Source organism: Miniopterus schreibersii (assembly GCF_964146895.1).
Source record: "Miniopterus schreibersii genome assembly, chromosome: 3".
NCBI classification, from domain to species: Eukaryota; Metazoa; Chordata; class Mammalia; order Chiroptera; family Miniopteridae; genus Miniopterus; species Miniopterus schreibersii.
The window spans coordinates 99,920,352-99,939,212 of record NC_138103.1 but is presented as its reverse complement, the minus strand read 5'-3'; the positions used below and the strand labels follow the sequence as shown (position 1 = coordinate 99,939,212).

General features: G+C 46.9%; 1 protein-coding gene across 5 annotated transcripts in view; it reads left to right on the top strand.

The window, feature by feature from the left end:
- The first annotated feature begins 1,600 nt into the window (after window positions 1-1,600).
- Window positions 1,601-18,861, top strand: part of TMEM267 (transmembrane protein 267) — a 429,802-nt gene continuing 412,541 nt past the window's right edge. The window contains exons 1-3 of one of the 5 annotated variants that reach the window (XM_081133582.1): window positions 1,601-1,923; window positions 5,382-5,768; window positions 9,596-14,193. In XM_081133582.1, coding sequence (XP_080989708.1) covers window positions 5,457-5,768; window positions 9,596-9,931 — 648 coding nt within the window. In that variant the 5' untranslated portion in view covers window positions 1,601-1,923; window positions 5,382-5,456 and the 3' untranslated portion in view covers window positions 9,932-14,193. Of the gene's footprint in view, window positions 1,924-2,165; window positions 2,209-2,268; window positions 2,363-2,941; window positions 3,000-5,381; window positions 5,769-9,595; window positions 14,194-18,861 lie in introns of those variants that run through there. The other 4 variants (XR_013998532.1, XM_081133581.1, XM_081133583.1 and 1 more) reach the window with 4 other exon arrangements.

Sequence of the window (18,861 nt, the reverse complement as noted above, 5' to 3'; positions counted from 1 at the left end):
AATGAAAAGAAAGTATCAGTGACATTGAAAAAAACCTCTGAAATTATTCAGGATATTGATTGTCTTCTATCAAACTCTAAAAGGTGAAAAATGAAATTATTACATGTGATTAAATCTTAAGGTTGTTCACCAGATATGTTCATTTCTTTTGAACATCTAAAAAGACTATGCTACAAAGTGTGTGAAACTAAATGAGAAATGAGCTCACCAAAAGTGCTATTTATTACACCTTGTCTATTGGGAAAGAAGAAAACCAAACATCTAAAAAGACTTGAAGATTATACCAAATGTAACCAGAAATGTTCTATTTAACTTCTGATTTCTAGAAAAAAACAAAGCAAAACAAAACACCCAGCTTCTTCACATAAAAGGGAAGAAGCAACAGAGAAAACAAGGAGAAAAGTAGAGAGCAAAGCAAGCAGCACGGATTAGGAGTGGTAACGTCAGGGATTTGAATGGGCACAGTGCTCCCTCCAGGTCCTTGCCTGCTGGGTGGGTTCCTTGCCCCCTTCAGATGTCAGCCCAAACATCCCTTCTTTAGAGGGGCCTCCCTGACTACCCAACCTGAAGGTGGCCTTCCCCGGTCCCTCTCTATTACAACGCCTGGTCATTTCCTTTACAGCACGTACTTGAGTTTTCCCATTTCTCTGCGGTCTCTAGCCTCCCTTAGAACTTGAGGTCCATGAAGTTATTCTGTAACCAAGCCCAGTGCGCGGCACGTTGAGAGCACTCGGTCTGTGTGTGTAAATGAGTCCGTGCCTTCGGGCAGCAGCGGGACTGCAGAGCAAGAGCTGTAGAGCTGTAGGTCCTGACTGGGTAGCAGGAGCCAGCTACCCAGCTGGAGAAAGCCTAGCCAGTAAGACACATACCGGCTGCCACAGGGTAATGCCACATCGTCACTGCATTCAGAGGGAGAACTTGTCACTGTGACTCAAAACACTCCGTGCTGTGGCTAATGTGTTTGGTGATGTTTTAATTAACTTCTATGCTGTGTGGATAAAAGAAGCCTAATTTTACCTCTCAGTTGAGTTTTTAACCTTTGGCTCAGAACCAAGATTGTGACGAGCAATGGAAAGTTCTACAGCCGAGATGCTGAGCCACACCTAAGGTTCCGTGAGAGGCCTGAGTTTGCTCGAGATCGGAGATTCCAGTTTTCTATGGAATTTTCTATAGTCGCTTTCCAACTGTATGAACATAACCCCCCTGCTGCCCTTGCTTTCCATCTGACACTCGCTTCCAGAAACCAGGCAGGCAGAGGAAAGAAGTGCTCCTCTGAGAGCCGCTTCCCTGGGGCCAGCACTTCCTAGAGCCAAGTGTCCCCCCAGGTGTCTCCCGGGTACTGGGAGTCCTTGGCGGCAAAGAGACATCTCGGCGGCCCGTGGATTCGGGTCACGGTACCCTTCAGGAAGTCACTTGACTCAGTCACGGCTGTCCACGGGAAAGAGCAGTCCCACGCCCACGGGAAGGCAGTCCCACGCCCACGGGAAGGCAGTCCCCACGCCCACGGGAAAGCAGTCCCCACGCCCACGGGAAGGCAGTCCCCACGTCCACGGGAAGGCAGTCCCCACGCCCACGGGAAGGCAGTCCCCACGCCCACGGGAAAGCAGTCCCCACGCCCACGGGAAGGCAGTCCCCACATCTGCAGCGCAGAGGCCAGGATGATTTACCCAGACACCCGCAAGGGGGCGGTGGCGCGCCGCGTGGAGCGTCCGGGGCCCCTCGCAGCCAGGCGCGCCCTCCCCCCGGGGCCCCTCGCGGGAGCCGCGAGAACCTCTGTCCCTTCGGGGTCCTCGCGGCCGGGGCTCCGCGTCTGCGCACCAGGCCCGCGCCGCCCACGCTCGGTGCGGGGCATCCTGCGACCCCGGCCTCCCGCCGCCGCTTGGGTCCGCGGCACGGCGCCGGCTAAACCGAGAACGAATCCAGGTTTGACCGAAAGCGCTGACCGGCACCGTTCACTTCTCACCCCGCCGCCCCAAAGGTCTCCTTTTGAGGGGACGGCACGGGGAAAACTCGAGGCACCCAGTCCCTTCACCCAAGAGCATTCGACTACCGCTCCCGTCGGCTCAGGGGGGCGCCGTATCCCGTCGTCCTCTCGGCCGGCGCCGCGGGCGGGAGCCGCTCTGGCCCGCGCCGGCGTCTCGATGGTGCGGCGGCAGGGAGGGGGCGGGGCCGGCGTTGGCGCCGTCGCTCGAGCCGCGGGAGCCGAGGGTGGGTGCGGTTGGGCTGCGGCGGGGGGCGGGGGGCCGGCGGGAGTGGGGAGCCCGGGACGCTGCGAAACTGCGTCCTCGCGGGAGGCCCGAGGCGGGGGCCGCCTGAGCCCGGAGTCGGGCAGGTCCAGGCTCCCGATGGGGAGGGCGCGCAGGTGCGACAGGCGCGCGGACCCGGGGGCGGCGGGGTGGCCGGCGGGGGCCTCTGCCGCGCCCTCGGGCTCCCAGAGGCGCCCCGCGTTGCCCCGACCCCGGCGGGGTCCCGGAGCCCTGACGGAACCGCCCCTGGCCGTGGCTCCCGGGGGCAGAGCCCTGACGCGCCCGCGGTCCTGGGCGCGAAGGCGGCGGGTGTGAGCCGGCCCCTTCCCGCGGGCGCCCCGGCTTCCCAGCGCGTCTTCTCGGCCGGCGCCTCAGGGAGGGTCGCGCCGCGCCGGCCGGCGGGGGCGGGGCGGGGCGGCGCCGTGGGACGCGGGCCCGCGGCTCTCCTCGCGCGGCCGGGGCGGCCGTGTCCAGGCGGCGGGCTCCGCGAAGTCCCCGAGCGCGCCCCAGGTGCCGCCCGCGCGCCGGCCGCGCTCAGCCTGCGCGTCGCCTTGGGGGGCTGGCGCTTTGGGGGGCGCGGGCTCCTGCCGCTGCGGGCGGAAGGCTGACCCCTAAAGCGCGGCAAAGGCGGCTGTCGGGGTTCCCCGGGGCTTGGTGGACGGCAGGGGAGACGGGGTGCAGGGGCTGACAGTCACGCTGCGAGCGGTTAGCGCTGCTCGTCCGGGGCGGGCGGTGCCTGACCGCGTAATTAAGGTAACTGGCTAACTAGGTGTTTGCGGAGCGGAGGGCGGGGAAGATGACCGCCCGGGTACTTAAAAGGCCCGGTAGCTGATGGCCTTTCGTTATCGCGGGGACGAGGCAGAGCGTGGCCATCGCAGAAAGTGGCTCCTGCAGGTCACAGAGAGAAATGTGTGATGCGGGGAACGGGCTGTTAGGGCAGAGAAGTCATCTGCAATTAATCTCTAGTTCAGAGGCTGCTTATCCCTTTTATTAGTATAATGAAATCTAATAAACACCTGAGCACATTTAGATGTTATGCTTGACGGGTTTAAGAGAAAATTGTAATTACTACTCTTAAGGAACCTGCCCCCCCCCCCCCCAAAAGTGAGTATGTAAAATAAACAGAAGGCTCTTTTACAGTTTAGGAGGTTCCTGGAGTCCATTGTATTTGTGGGGGGAGGGGCAGGAATTAGAAAAGGGAAGAATAAAAATGGGTCACTTAGGTGTCCTGGTCAAAGACAATAAATGGGAGGAAGTACATTTATTAAATTTCTCTCATACCGAGAATCTAAACATCTGCACCAATAGTTGGAGAGGAATGGATGTCAGAACTGTGTGCTTCTGGCACCATAAGTATACCTTTTAAAAAGTAGAAACTTTCAGTTACCTACTGCCGCATAAGGAGTGACCCCCACACTTACAGGCTTAAAACAAGGTATTTCCTGTCTCTGTCTCCCTCCCCCCACACACACTTTTAAATTGATGGTAGAGAAAAGGAAAGGAGAGAGGGAGAAACATGGACTTGTTCCATTTCTGCATCATTTTTTGGCTCTTGTGTGTGCTCTGACCCAGGATGGAACCTGCAGCCTTGGCTTATAGGGATGAGGCTCTGACCCGCTGAGCCACCCGGCCAGGGCTCAGTCTCTCTCTTAATAGAGAAATTTAATACATTCACATTTATTGTGTTTTGCGTTTGATACGCTTGGTCCTGAGTGCTTTTCTTTGGTGGGGGTGGTAAAGTTTTACTTTTTGCTTCTTTCCTTTTCTGTTTTGCTGTATTGATCAACTTTTCTTTATTCCTCTCCCCCTCCTAGAGATTTAGAAGTCCTGCTCCTCAATTATGTTTTCCCAAAAAATTGAACATAAGTGTTACAATTTCTAAGGCAAAACCCATAAAATTCATGATTGTCTCAAAAGTCCCATAATTTAGTGATGTTTAGAATTCTACAGTAATGATGCTTTTCTCTCAGAACTGTGTACCCCACAATATTTTGGTATTTAGTGTTGATGTTAATCACATTCTCTTTTGCAGATAACCTTTTTTTTTTTTTTTTGGACTTAAGTACTCATATAAAGGATTTTCTCTTTTTTTAAAATATATCTTTATTGATTTCAGAGAGAGAGGAAGGGAGAGAGAGAGAGAGAGAAACATCAATGATGGGACAGTCATTGATCGGCTGCCTCCTGCACACCCCCAACTGGGGATCGAGCCCACAACCTGGGCATGTGCCCTGACTGGGAATCGAACTGCGATCTCCTGGATCCTAGGTCGATGCTCAACCACTGAGCCATGCCCAGCCAGGCTCTTTATTTTTTTTAATTTATTTTTTCTTTCAATACCCAACTCAAGCTTTGGGAACATTCTTTGAAAATGTTCATATTCACTTGTGTCTTTTTCATTTAATATGCATTGCTTCTCTTAACCTTTTAGTTGGGCAGTCAGGCTTTCATCTGCATAATCTCTTTTTTGTTTTGTTTTCAAATTATTTCTTTTACATGAAAGTCTGCTGTTGTTATTGACAATAAAGTATGATGAGCAGTTTTCCCAAAGGAAAGGGATACTGTTATCAGAAGTATGGCGGGTAGTTGCTGGGCCCATAGACAATGGATTCCCACTACTGTGCAGTAAACATTACTGAGAGATAGATGACCTCAAAGGAATAGATTACAGTTGGTGGGCTTTCTTAAATTTCCCTTGCTACATATTACCATCTAACCTGTTTTTCCTACAAAGCTATCCTCTTTGGGCCACATAGCTTATTGTGTAGAACATGTAAGAAATACTATTTTTTTAATACTTGAAAGTTGCTAAGAGTAGATCTTTAATGCTCTCACCACACACAAGAAAAAGTGACTGAACTGATGGATATGTTAACTAACCTTATTATGGTAGTCACTTCACATTATGTATGAGCATCAAATCCTCACACTGTACACCTGAAGCTTACACAGTGTACTATATCAATTATATCCCAGTGAAGCTAAGAAAAATAAAATTACAACAGTTAAAAAAAAGAAATGCCAGTTTTTACAACTTGGTTTTATATTTGTGAAATTATTGCTCATGATATTTTGTTTAGATTTTGTATGGCAGCCCATAACCTTCATTAGTATTTTTTCTGCTTTCTGTTTTAGGACGACTGTGATGTCAACAAGAATAAGCCACGTGTTTCCTGATGGCTTTTTGTATACGCTGACATATTGTCTGTGATGGCATCCGAGGCAGAGAAGACCCAGGCTTTACTCCAGTCTTGTAGCCCTCAGTCTCTTCTGTCCAGCCTTGGTCTGGGGTTATTCTGCATCGTGGCTGACAGACTTCTGCAGTTTTCCATAATTCAGCAAAATAACTGGCTTCGCGCCCTCTCCGATAACGCAGTGCATGGTGTGATTGGCATGTGGTCCTGGGCAATAGTCATTGGAGTAAAGAAGAAGACGGACTTGAGAGAAATCTTTTTAGCTGGATTTTTAGCCTCTGTTATTGACCTAGACCACTTTGTTCTAGCTAGGTCCCTGTCTTTAAAGGTAAGAAGCACATCTGCTTAATTTTTCAGGTCTTTAATTTTGTTAGCACCATTATGTTGAACTTTGCAGCATCATTTCAGTTAGAACTGAAGGAGTTTGGCCTTATTTTTTTTAATATTTATTTATTTATTTATTCTGCACCTGAGGATATTTTTTCCATTGCTCTTTCAGAGAGAGTGGAAGGGAGAGAAAGAGAAATAGAAACATTGATGTGAGAGAGACACATCGACTGGTTGCCCCTGCACACAGCCAACCAGGGCCGGGGATCCCCGGTGGGGGGCTGTGCAGGACGCAGCCCATGAATGTTGTACTCTCACATCAGTGTTTCTCTCTTCTCCCTTCCTCTCTCTAAAACTAAAAAAAAAAGGTGATTCCAGTCCTGAGGAATGACTGTAATGGATTCATTCCCCAAGTCCCCCTTGGAACCAAAGGTGTACATTTCAATGGACTGATTAGGACACAGTCCCTGGTGGAGAAATGGAGGAATTTCATTAAGGCATGAGGGGTTTAGCCATACAGTGACTATTCATTCGCCTTGCCAATGAACTAAGTTTAAATTGGCAGTTCAGATAATATTTTCTAAGTGTCAACAGATTTGCCTACCTTTTACTTGTTTATGATCTGTAAACATTTCAAGGAAAGAAATATAAACTCATAGAGCAAAGGACTTTGCTTCGTTCCCCACTGGCCTAGAACAGTCCTGGCTCACCTAGTAAGTGTTCAGCAGATGTTTGTTGAACGAATGACAAATGATTGCTGCTTCCTCCTACTATGTGTGAGGTACTGGGCCAGGTATTTCTCAGAGGTTGTCTTACTTGTTTAGAGACTTAACCAGTATGCAATCAGTAATTCCTGATTAAAGACAGATTTTAACTTTTTTGGTTATAAGTGGAGGCAGCACGAGATTGGGATCAGAGGACCTGAGTCTGAATCCTAGGACGTTATGTAGCACACCTTTTTTTCTCTGAGTCTGTTTCCTCATCTGTAAAATGTGGATTATAATGTTAATTACCTCAAAGGGTTGTAGTGAGGATTAAATGAGCATGTGAAATGACACACCTTAGCAACTAGTTAACAGTAAATGTTAGAGACTGGGATAGGCTATGAAGCAACATGAAAAGTATGGTTCATAAATGCATTCTTTGAGAATTTAATTATCATTTTTAAAGGCGTTTGTTTCATTTGGAAGCTGTAGGGTTAAGAATACAAGCTATAGTGTGAAGAATACAAGTTTTAGAGTCAGGCAGACCCAGTATCGGTCCCATCTCTGCCTCTAAATCACAGAACATGGGGAAGTGACTTAGCCTCTGAAGTATCAGTTTCCTCTTTGTAAAATAATCTCTGACTCAGGATCGTTAGAAGAATTAAATGAGATAGTGCACGTAAAGTATAGCATTGTGCTGATGTCAATCCTTTTTGTTTCAATTAATTTATTTTTTATTGAATTTATTGTGGTGACATTGGTTAACAAAACCAAACAGGTTTCAAGTGTACAACTCAACAAAACATCACCTGCACACTGCATTGTGCACCCATTGCCCAAAGTAGTCTCTTTCCGTCCCCATTTACCCCCCTTGCCCTCCTCCACCTCCCCTCTCCACTGCCCCTCTAGCTATCACCACATGATTGTCTGTGTGTTACTTTTATATATATTTTTTCTTAATCCCTTCACCTTTTTTCACCCAGCCCCCTTATTCATCCTTATTTTTGAATGAAATATTAAAATTTTTTTACATTCACCATAAGATTATATATGATCATCAGTAATAAATATCAAAACTGAGTAAGTATTTATGATACTCATTTTTAGTATCTATTTTTACTTCTGTTTTTGAGTGATCTATTTTTACTTCTATAATTTCATGATAATGTCTTCTTTTATTTTTTTATTTTTAATATATTTTATTGGTTTCAGAGAGAGGAAGGGAGAGGGAAGAGAGATAGAAGCATCAATGATGAGAGTCATTGATCGGCTGCCTCCTGCACGCCCCCTACTGGGGATCAAGCCCGCAACCCTGGGCATGTGCCCTGACCGGGAATTGAACCATGATCTGGATCATAGGTCAATGCTTAACCAAGGGCGTTTCTTCTTTTATTATTCGTTATTTTTCTATGATTGGAAAATCTACATTGATATTTTAGAAATCTAACAAACAACAGAAATATCCCATTTCTTTAGCCAGGATCCCTGTACTTCACAGAGTGTATGGAGCCAGGATCCCTGCACTTCACAGAGTATACGGAGCCAGGATCCCTGCACTTCACAGAGTGTACGGAGCCAGGATCCCTGCGTACCCATGCAGAGCATAACTGCTAATCAGCGCCGCATCGGGGCACTGCTTTCTTCCAGGCAGTGATTATCAGAGGCCTCCTTGTCCCACCTTGCTGCTGGGGAGCATGTGTGGAGAACTTAAAAACAAAGATGGAGACAAAAATCGAATAATCCGAAATGTTATGTGTTCTGACAACATAGTAATAAAATAACCAAAAATGTGGAGAGGAAGGGAGAGGGAAGAGGAATGTAGAGTAAACTGCTGTTCTGTCAGGAGGTGGGGTTAAAGAACACTGTTTAAAGCAGGGGGGTTACAAGGTTCCCAGTTTGGGGGTGTCTGATTTGGCAGTGTGACAAGGTACAGCCTCTTTAATGGATGACCTTTTTTTAATGTGGGAGGAAAGTTATATCATCTAATTTTTTTTATAGGTAACTAATTTTTTTCTTTGCTATCCCCCCCCCCCGACCAACCTCCAGTGGGTACCTCTCCCTTCCTCGTCACCATCTTCACCCCCGGAACCAATGCGTTTCAGAGCCTCGAATCATGTACACTTTTCAATCCTTTCTCTGTAGTCAGTGCTTGGACCTACCAGGACCCTTTTCAGTATTTTGGTACATAGGTTGAACTTCTTCTAGTGGTAATTTTAGATCAGTCTCTCCCTCTCCTCTTTCTTCAGTGCAGTCTTTCCTGGCTGGTGGTGGGAGTGTGAGAGAGTCATGCTTTGGGGTTTGTTATAACACTTTAGAGTAGTTGAAGTCTGAGCATTATCTGACTTCTGTCTGCCAAGTGAGGCTTGGTATAGTTTTATTTATCCTGTTGTATAATGCTTTGAGAATGTGTGATAGATTCAGTTTAGGCAATCTTCACTATCCTCAGCTTTCTTTTTATTAGAAATCATCTAGTTGCAAATTAGCCTTCAGAGTGTGTGGGAACAAAACCTTACTCAAGGATCATTCAGGGGTTAGGACTGAAGTTTTTATTTGTTTAGATATTTATTACCTTTTTTTTTTGCAATGGTTTAGACATTTTACAGAAGTTTAACTCAACTTTAGAATACTTATTTAAAATAATATAATCTTTCTAAATGTTGTAAGTTCTGAAAGTATTCAAAGCTAATATAATATGGTTGTGATAAAAAGATTCCCCTTTTGTGCCTTTATTAGTTGAAGAATATTTTATTCTGTTGTGAGATTTTTTTCAACATTCTTAGAGGCCCCAGACAATTTAAAAATCCAAATTTACACAAACCATAATTTAGGGTTTAAACTGCATTCATATTGTAATTTTTCTAAGCGAATAATAGGAAACTTTAACAAATGAAGCGTCATGTTCTAGAGATCTTTGTCTCATTTTTAATGTAAAGGCTGTCCTTTTTTATCTTCTTTGCCTATACACAGTAGGGTTAATGCATGCATTGGAGGTGGCATAGAAAATGATTCCCCTGCATTTCCAATAGACTCCTGGGAAATGTTTTAGAATATTAAGAAGCATCAATAAAATGTTGTTTGCCAAGAAGGAAATGATAGAGATGTTGCTTCCCGCCCCTCCCCACAGGCTGCTCTGACTCTTCCGCGAAGACCCTTCCTTCACTGTTCCACTGTGATCCCCGCTGTGGTTCTGGCCCTCAAGTGTACTATGCACCTCTTCAAGCTCAAGGACTCGTGGTGCTTCCTCCCCTGGATGGTCTTTATATCCTGGACCTCACACCACATCCGAGATGGCATCCGTCACGGCTTGTGGATCTGCCCATTTGGAAAAACCTCCCCCCTGCCCTTCTGGCTTTATGTAGTAAGCACGTCCTCTTTACCTCACATCTGTTCATTGGTCATGTATGTAACGGGGACCAGACAGGTGATGTCTTCAAAACACGGAATTCACATTGATGTCTGAAGTAACCACGGGCAGCCTCAGAGAAGCAAGTGGTTCGGACAGATAATTAAGGGCAGCAACACTGAAGTGAATTCTAGAGGACATATTAGGTACTTATATTATTATTACAATTCCTGAATCCTTTTGCTCAGGAGGCATGTACCAATTTTTAAAAATGATGTATTTGTTGTAATTCTGTTTTTCTCTGTGTAACACTCAAGTGAGTATTAGAGTTCCATTCATCCTGTGATTTATTTTCATTGTTTCTTCTGCGTGTCTGGCTTTACTAATAGCTCAATTAGATTAACGTCCAATTAAGTTTTCTGGAAGCATAATTTTAAGGTTGTCCATTTCCTGATAAAAACAGTTCAAATGTTAGGGCAACTGATTTGTGGAAAGTTAGATTATGTTTGGACCCTCATTTTCCCAAGGTACTGAAACAGTGAGTGGCCACAGTAAATGAGACCGTGAGTGAGATGTGCGGTGAGCGCTAGCGCTTCCTCTGTCATCTGCGTGCATCTGGCACAAGTGGAATTTGCCAGGTGCTTCAGTGAGTTGTGGTTACCGGCAGAATCCGCTCCAGTGCACTTGTGAGAAATTATGTTAATATTCATAAAAGGCAGCAGCTGACATCAGATGTAGACTTGTTTCAGGAATCACGTTAGGGAATTGTTGCAATATGTTGGCTGTGGAAACATCCTCCTGAAGTATTACTGTTTCAGTATCTTTGCCCCAAAATATCATGTTTTAGGGCTTTAACTGTTTTGAAAAACATAACTAAATTTAACAAAATATTTGTTAAAAATTAATGTGAACAAAAGTATTGATACTTGGCTCATAACTATAGAATTAGAATTCACACACAAAAAGGGACTTACCGGTAATGTCATTTCAAATGTGAGCTCCTGGATGTGCCATTAAAATTGTTTTCAGTTGCTGTCAATTTGTTTACACACTCTTCTTAAATATTATACCAGTTATATCATTTTTAAAAATCTGCCTAATACTGAGAGACAAAACAGTTTTTTCAAAATAAAGGAGGTTTAGAAAATTTGAGTTTCCTTTTTTTCCTTAAGGTTGGTCTTCTGTTAGACACAATCCACCTCTATTAGAGAAGAGAGTTGAGTGGCTGGAAATTTTACATTTGCGCAGTTTAATATTACTTTGATATAAAAGTCAGCGCCCCAAAGGCACCCGCTTTTGTTTGCAGCATGTGCACCGTCTGCTGTCCTCATTTGCTTACACATTTGTGGTTTTTCATGCTGGTGCTTGTGTGCCTTACTCTCAGATGATGAGCAGCGCCTTACTTACCCAAAGCAGGTTGTTCTTATAAGTAAACAGGTCTGTAGATTGTTACCAAGGTTCAAGCTCTTTAGTGTAGTTTTCTTTTTGTCGTTAACCAATTGGCTGCAATCTATTAGATTTTATAACCTATTAAATGCTATAATCTGTTGTTATCTTTTGAGAGCAATTGTCTCCATTTGGTTTAATAGTAAATATTATATTGTGGGGGTAAATTTGAGTAAGGTAGAGGTTTTTAAAAAGTCTGTGATTTCAGAAAGCCATGGACATAAAGCATATACCTTGTGGCTAAATTATAAAACTCTACTTTTTTCTTTCTCCGTAGTAAGCAAAGGAGTATCTTTAAAACATGGGGCCTTATTTAAGTGTCACATTGGCATTTGGGGGTTGTCCTAACATTCTCTATTAACATGGGAGTTCATTTTGACCATGACTCTGTTTCAATAATAACTGCAGTTTTGAAGTGTGGGTTTATTTCTGTTCTTACCTTTGCCATCAGAAATGTTTCCTGTCCTCTCAGTGATCTCTCAGTGGTCTCTGTGGCTATAACCTCTGGAAATATAACAACCAACTTCCTTTTCTTAGTAAAGGAGTTTGTGTCAATACATGCTGTAGAAAGTTGGGCTGTGTCTTGTTTGCATGTGTGCGTTTTCTCCATCCCCTCGGTGGCTTCCACTCATTTAGTGTTTCTGACCGCCCAAGCCTCTGTTTTCTTGACCCCTGTTAGTCATGCTCACTGCTCAGGAGCACGCCCACCACTGAACTGCTTTCTACTCACCCCCAAGCCCGGCCTCCCTTAGTTTGGGCCAAGAACCCCTGTTGCGTCATTGCATGTGGGCTGAAATTCCTCTGACCCTCACCTCCTTTCTATAACGTGGGCCTTTCCTCTCCTAGGCAGTCCCACCCGCGCCCAATCAGGCAGCTACCTCCTGGCTCCTTTTTCTTTTGGTGGGTGGAACCCTTACTGAGTTTTGTCCGTTTTCCCATCTGAAGGGGAGAGAAATAGGGGCTATTCTGGTCCTTCCTCACCCCTTCACGCTAAACCTTTTATCCACCATAATCCTCCGTTTTCTTCATTTGACGTCTCATTACGTTACTCACTTCAAATCCTCCTCACCTCACGTGCTGCCCTGTAAGGCTCACCTTCACCTTTGGTGATATGAGCACCTGGGTCCCTTTTTTCTTTTGGTTTCAACCTTGATTTTACCCTCAGGCATCAGATGGCCCTCCTGGCTCTGGATTTCCCTCTTCCTCTGTGCCGCTGGCTGTCATCGCCGTATCTTATCAGCCGTCCACCAGTGTATCAGGCCCTGCACCTCTTTTTCAGTGATGCTGCTCATCTCTGAGATCTCAAACTCCAGCATACGTCAGAATCACTTGTAAGTCCTGATAAAACAGGGATTGCTTGAGACCCATCCCCACAGTTTTGACGTAGTAGGTCCTGAGAATTTGCGTTTCCAACAAGTTTTCAGTTGATACTGATGCTGCTGGTCAGGAACTGTACTTTAAGAACCACTGCTCTAGACCAATCCTCCTTTAACTTCATTCTCTTCCGCTCCCCTCTCTTCAGTGAGCCAACTCCTTGATTTTATATGGCTTACAACCAATAAGGCCTTTATGGGTTAACCTTGAACAAAAGAGGCATCACCAAATTGGCTGCAAAAGCTATAGCCCTCCCAAGATCCAGATCCACTTTCAGAGACAGCCTAAGAAGTAAAGACCATTATTACAGGTGGGTAGGAGACTGGTCTCCCTGGGAAGTGAAGTCACACATCCATTCATCTGTTACTGGGAAGGCAATGCTGGGGTGGGAGTCTTCCCAGCACCAGCACGGGGAAGACGACAGGCGTGTCCTAGACTGGGACCCCTGATTAATAGGTGTGTCCAGACAAAGAGAATGTTGCTTTTCATGTGTGTCAGGCTCCTAGCCAGCGGGCTGGTCACCTGACGCAAGCCCAACAACCTGTCCCCCAGCTGGAGGAAACCTGAGAGTATTCTCAGTGGTTACAAACCCAAGCTCTCAGGACAGGAAAGCAGGACGGCAGAGAATCTCATCTTACAATTTTCCTCCTTATGACAAATGACACAGGGAGATGATGACTATTCCTGGAAGGCTAAGGATCAGTGAGCAGCTTGTACCCAAAACCACATTCCTAAGAGCCACAGTTCAAAGCACTAGTTCCTGCTGGAAATATACTGGGTTGAAAGGGGTTGTGTTCCTTCTTGGTACCTCGTTTGGCAGGCGGGGCCCATTGCTTTGTTTGTGCTCTCTTCTGAGAGTCAGTTCACAATCGTGCAGGGCAGACAGAGGAATCAGTGGGAATTCACTTGTGCCAGCACACCCAGCAAAGTGATATCTAAGCTGTGTGACCCCTGATGTACCGACTGTGCTGCCTGTCAGTGAACAACGTAGCTACCAAGGTGCGGCTAGGTTTCCATTTGTTTCCCATGGTTTCCCCTCTGGACTCAAATCATGAAGCTAGAGCCTGTAGGGTTTTCTTTTCCTAACTACCGATCCCCTCATCTCAGTATATGACTCACCAAGCACAAAGTTGTACTATCGCAGGACCTCAGAGAAATCTGGTTATTATTTTGCCTTGATGCGGGAAAGCTTATAAATCATTCCACACTGATGAATATTTCTAGTCTTAGGCTCTCCTAAGCAAAGCTGCCTGCCACTTCTCTTCACAAATGCTTACTGTATTTTTAATGTCTGTTTCATGTTATAAGAGACATGCCGAATGTAATTCTAGTGAAATCTGTACATGTGGTAAGGGGTGGATTTTTCTTTAGTTTTGTTTTGAATTTACTGATATTATTTTGTTTATTAGGGTACATTTTTACCTCTCAGAGACATCAAGAAATGCTTATTCCTAATTACTGCAAGTTATTATAAATATTGTAAATGTTATGTTATTGAAATAAACCTTTATTTAAATGTAAACCCCAAAGCATTGAATCTTAATTAAAATGTAAGAGAAAACAGCAGTGAATTGTTTTGATTCTGTTTGGCAAACTTTAGAAAGATTGATAATAATCAGTGCTGACCGAGTGTAAGCACGTGGGCATTGTTAGTATGATAACACACACACTGTCTTGCCAGAGGGAGTTCAGTAATATGCTTTTAAAGCATAAGTCACTTTACCCAGAAATTCCAAATCTCAATTTTAGGAATTTATTCTAAAGAACTAAACAGGTACGTATACAAATGAAAACATTTTTGTTGGTTGCTTAAAATGAAAGAAAAAAAAAAGTACCTAGAAACCACCTAAAAGTCTTTAACTAGAGTTAGTGCCCTAGGTGATGGTACAGGCTGCTAATGGGTGCTAATGGGTGAAGTAGGCCCATGCAGTGGTATGCAAAATTGTCAGAATAAAAATTAAAAACCAGTAGTGGAACAGCGTGGTTCCATTCTTGCAAAATAGGCTTTTCCATTTTTCTATCCTAAGTGCAGTTCTCGGGCTGTGGGGCAGGTCTGTTCTGACTTGAGCACCTGACACTTGCTGTTCCTCAGAGGCCTGCACGGTGGGTGAACCCCGCGGCTAATCGTCCCAGTGGGTCAGCAAGCTGTTGACATGCTTCTTGTTTCCACTTTGGATTCACTACCTCATGTGTGTCCCCTTGGCATTTGCTTTTACTGCCACTTACCCAGGGATATTGCCAGACCCACATTAGATGAGCCCCCAGCCAGGAGGCTCAGGGCCTCCCACTGATCTGAGAAAGCAACTCCTGTGAATGATCGTTCTCCACAGTTACTTTGCACTTTGCATAAATCCAAGGCATCGCCACTTGTGTCCCCTTGGCATTTGCTTATGTCCCAGGAATAAGGATAATAATTAAAGGGTCTCCGAAGCATTTTACCCTTTTGATGGACCTCACAAAGAGTTCAGAGCGGCACCAATGTTGCTTCCAGGTCAGGGCAGCTGTCCAATCCGATCAGCCCCATAGTCACCTGAGCACAGACTGGTCTTCCTCAGACATCTCCGTGTTTTCAAAGAAAGCGCCCATCTGAATTCACACACCCTTCCTCGTTCAATTTTTTTAATTAAAAAATTGTAATGTTGACATTCTTGCAGGTGTCTCCCTTTCTGCCCCCCCCCCTTCCCACTTCCACCCACTCCCACTTCCCCCTGCCTTGGCCTTCACCCTATTGTCTGTGTCCACTGGGCGTGCATGTGTGCTCTGTAGCTAATCTCTTCACCTCTCTGTCCAGTCACTCAGTTTTGATTGGACTTAATTAGATCTCCGCCCAGGCTCCCAGGTCCGTGATACCCATCCAATTACATCAAGTGGAAGGCAAGGAGAAATTTTTCCCTAAATATTTGGCTGACACTAAATAGAGTGTAAAATGCTGAATAGTGTTACATAACAGACAGCAGGCAGTGTAATGCATCTAAATGTCAGTGGTCACCTTTCTGCCCTCAGCTGTTACACACAATCATGGGGAGTGGCTGGAGCTTTTTCAGGTATTCTTGAGACCATGCTGTAAGGACCATTGTAAGCTGTGAGCCCCGGCCTTCTTGGAGAGCCCCGTGTAAATACCACGCTTCCCTCTTCCTTCACCTCCAGGCTGTTTGCCCGGAGTCTGTAACAATAGTCTCAGTGTTCAGCCTGGTTTCTTGGCCGGCAGAGACGCTGACATGTCTCTGGCTTCTGAACAGATTGGCACAGGGCTGCTCCTGGTCAGTTCAGCCTCACGAAGTGGCATGTTCCCAAGGCCAGTCCTGGAAAGGGCTCTGCCCCTCCTAGGGTGTGAGACCCGGAGCAAGGCACTCAGCAAGCCTCCTGCTCTCATCTCAACAAATCAATCCGAGTGAAATGGGGTTAAAATAACCTCAGGGGTAAATTGGACTATGGAAGGAGAACCAGGGTGATGCAACGTGAGAAGGAAACCGACCGGACAACTGCCAGCTTTGAAGATGGGGTGAGGGGGCCACAAGCCCAGGAATGCAGGTGGCACCTGGAAGCTGAAAGAGGTAAGGAGACAGAGTCGGCCCCTGGAGGCTCCAGGGGAACCAGCCCTGCTGATGCCTGATTTTAACCCAGTGAGACCCATGTTGGATTTGAAACATAAAGACTGTAAGATAATACGTTTATCTTGTTTTAAACCACTGAGTTTATGGTAACATGTTACAGCAGTAAGAGGAGGGTAATACAGGATACACGCACACATGCACTGTAACCTCTAAGCCCACCAAGTAGCTTCCCAACTCCCTTCCCTACTTTCTTGTAGTATTTTTACCCTTATTGGAGCTGATGAGGAACAGGCCAGGGGCTTTCTGAGACCCTTCCCACTCTCACTTCCTATAATCCCTGCTCCATGTCCCGGTAATGGTGGGCTCCTCGAATTCTGGGGAAATGACCTCCAACTCACCTGGCCGCAGTCAAGTTTAATCTAGAGGTGGTAATGTCCCTCTTTTCCCCCTTGCTGTTAACACTTACGGTTGTATTTCTCTTCTATTTTCTCCATGTAGAACTATTGAATCTTTAAGCAAACTCTTTCTCTGTTCTCCATTAAAAAAATTTTTTTTTAAAGATTCAAATCCGTAAATGTCTTGGCCAGTTAAACATTCATAGTTCCTTTGGGTGAAAATGAATACAATACTTGCCCTCACATGGCACAGGTTCGGTCAGCCACTGAACAGATGTTTACTGTGTTCCTATGCAGCAGGCCTTGTATTAAAGACTAATGTTCTAATGGGGGAAAGACATGTTCTTAAAAGAACTCCTAGGCTCACGGAGACGTACAAGAGACAGGACATTTCAGGGCAGCGTGGTAAGTGCTGCGACTGAGCAAACACAGGCCGCAGAAGCCCCACCAGGGAAGAAAGGGCAGGTTCCCAGGCGACTGAGAGCAAAGCTGGAGGGCCCCAGCGAAGGTGAGAGTGAGGTCCTGGGAGGAGGGGGTGCGGAGGGAGCAGCATTTACAAAGCCCGGAGTGGGGTTGTGGGTAATTCCACCTTCCTGGGGCAGGCTGGCTGGGGCAGGAGCGTGGGGAGGGTTGCAGGCAGCGAACCGACGTGACAGGGGCCCGGGAAAGGTGGCCCACCTGTGCAGGAGCTGGGAATTTACCCTGAGGGCACTGCTGAGACACTGACCGGTTAACCCCGCAGCCCGTCGGGTTAGCCTGGCTTTCTGGAAGCTATGACTGGGAGCCAAGCCCAGAGCTCCTGCATTTTAACCCGAGTCGTGTAGCCACAGGGCCTTCCCCTGGAGAACCTGGAAGGCAGAGGCAGGGCAACAGTAAGAAGCCTAGGTGCTCCTGCCAGTTACTTCGAATTCCCCTGACAACGGGAGACTCACACACTAGAAAGGATATCTAAGCAAAACCACCCCCGGCTTCCTCACACCAGGGATGCGGTCCCTCCGCCCTTGACTCTGACCTTTTTGGATCAAGTGTGGCCTCTGCATGGAGCGCTGGGCCACGCGCAGTGCCCAGAGCGAAGGCGTGGGGTTCATCTCTGTGCACGTCGGGTCCCTCTGCCCGGGAGGCCTTTCCCTCCCCACCTACGCGTCTGGGTCGCTCTGACTCCCCCTTCAAGGCTTGCGGCAGGCAGGCCTGTGCTGCTTCAGTCCCCCTCCAGGGAAGAGCCAGGGCTGCCCTCTGTCTGTGGTTCTCGCCGTGTGGTGTGGGGCTGGCTGAATGCTTTCCTATCTGACCCTCATTCAGCTGCTGCAACCCCACGCATCACAGGGGGCATGAGAACCTGGCAGTCAGGACACACCGGGCATCTGCCATTGATTATTAGTTCATGGGGAGTGCTCGGTGCCCTCTTAGCGTAGTAGCCCCACGATATTAGTTAACAAGACACGGGTGCAAAGAGACGTTAGTGAAGGGATAGGACCGTCTTGTCTCATCAGGGATGCAAATGGGAATTAATCGTGGGTGCCGAAGTGCCCACAGCCCTCCCCAGTGTGTCCACCTTGAGCTGAGCAGCCATAACTGGGCAGAGGACAGGACAGGGCAGGGATGCAAAATCTGCAGGTCACCAGAGGCGCTGGGGTGGAGGAGACTGATGTCCCCAGGGAGGTGCCTGAGCCTGGGGGAGGGAGCACTGAACAGGGAGTGCTGCTGGGGTGGGGGGGATGGTGCCCACCCCAGGGCACCCTCTGCAGGCCCCAGGAGCCGTCCCTGCAGGAGGCCTATGCGGTAAGGCCTTGCCCCAGAGAAAGAACGGCTCAAAGTGTGTGTTCACTTTGGGAAAAACACATGAGGAAGCATCAGGCAAGTTGACCGATGAGGTACAGCACAGGTTCCCAAACTTTCTTGGCCAACAGTCGGTGTTCTTAATGTCTCAGTGATTTTTCACGGTACCACTAGGCCAAAGGAAATACCAGGTAGTTCCTGTTATTCAGTTAGATCCAAATGACTTCATAGTAGTAGGTGTGTGGTGTCCAGCAGGTCCCTGTGTCTCCCTCAGTAATTCAGAATAGCCCACAGCCCCCTGAGCGTTCGCTGCGGAAACCTGTGGTTCCCTGGACGGCACCCCTCATTTTAATGCAGTGAAAGCCGCCTTCGGAGGACTTCCACGCTAGGAGGCATCAACCCCAGGCAAGACGGCCCCGCTGAGGGCCTGCAAGGGTGGTTGTCTTGATTTCCCGCTCCTCAGAGATTACCAAGGGCTCATTCTGGGGAACCCACCACAGGG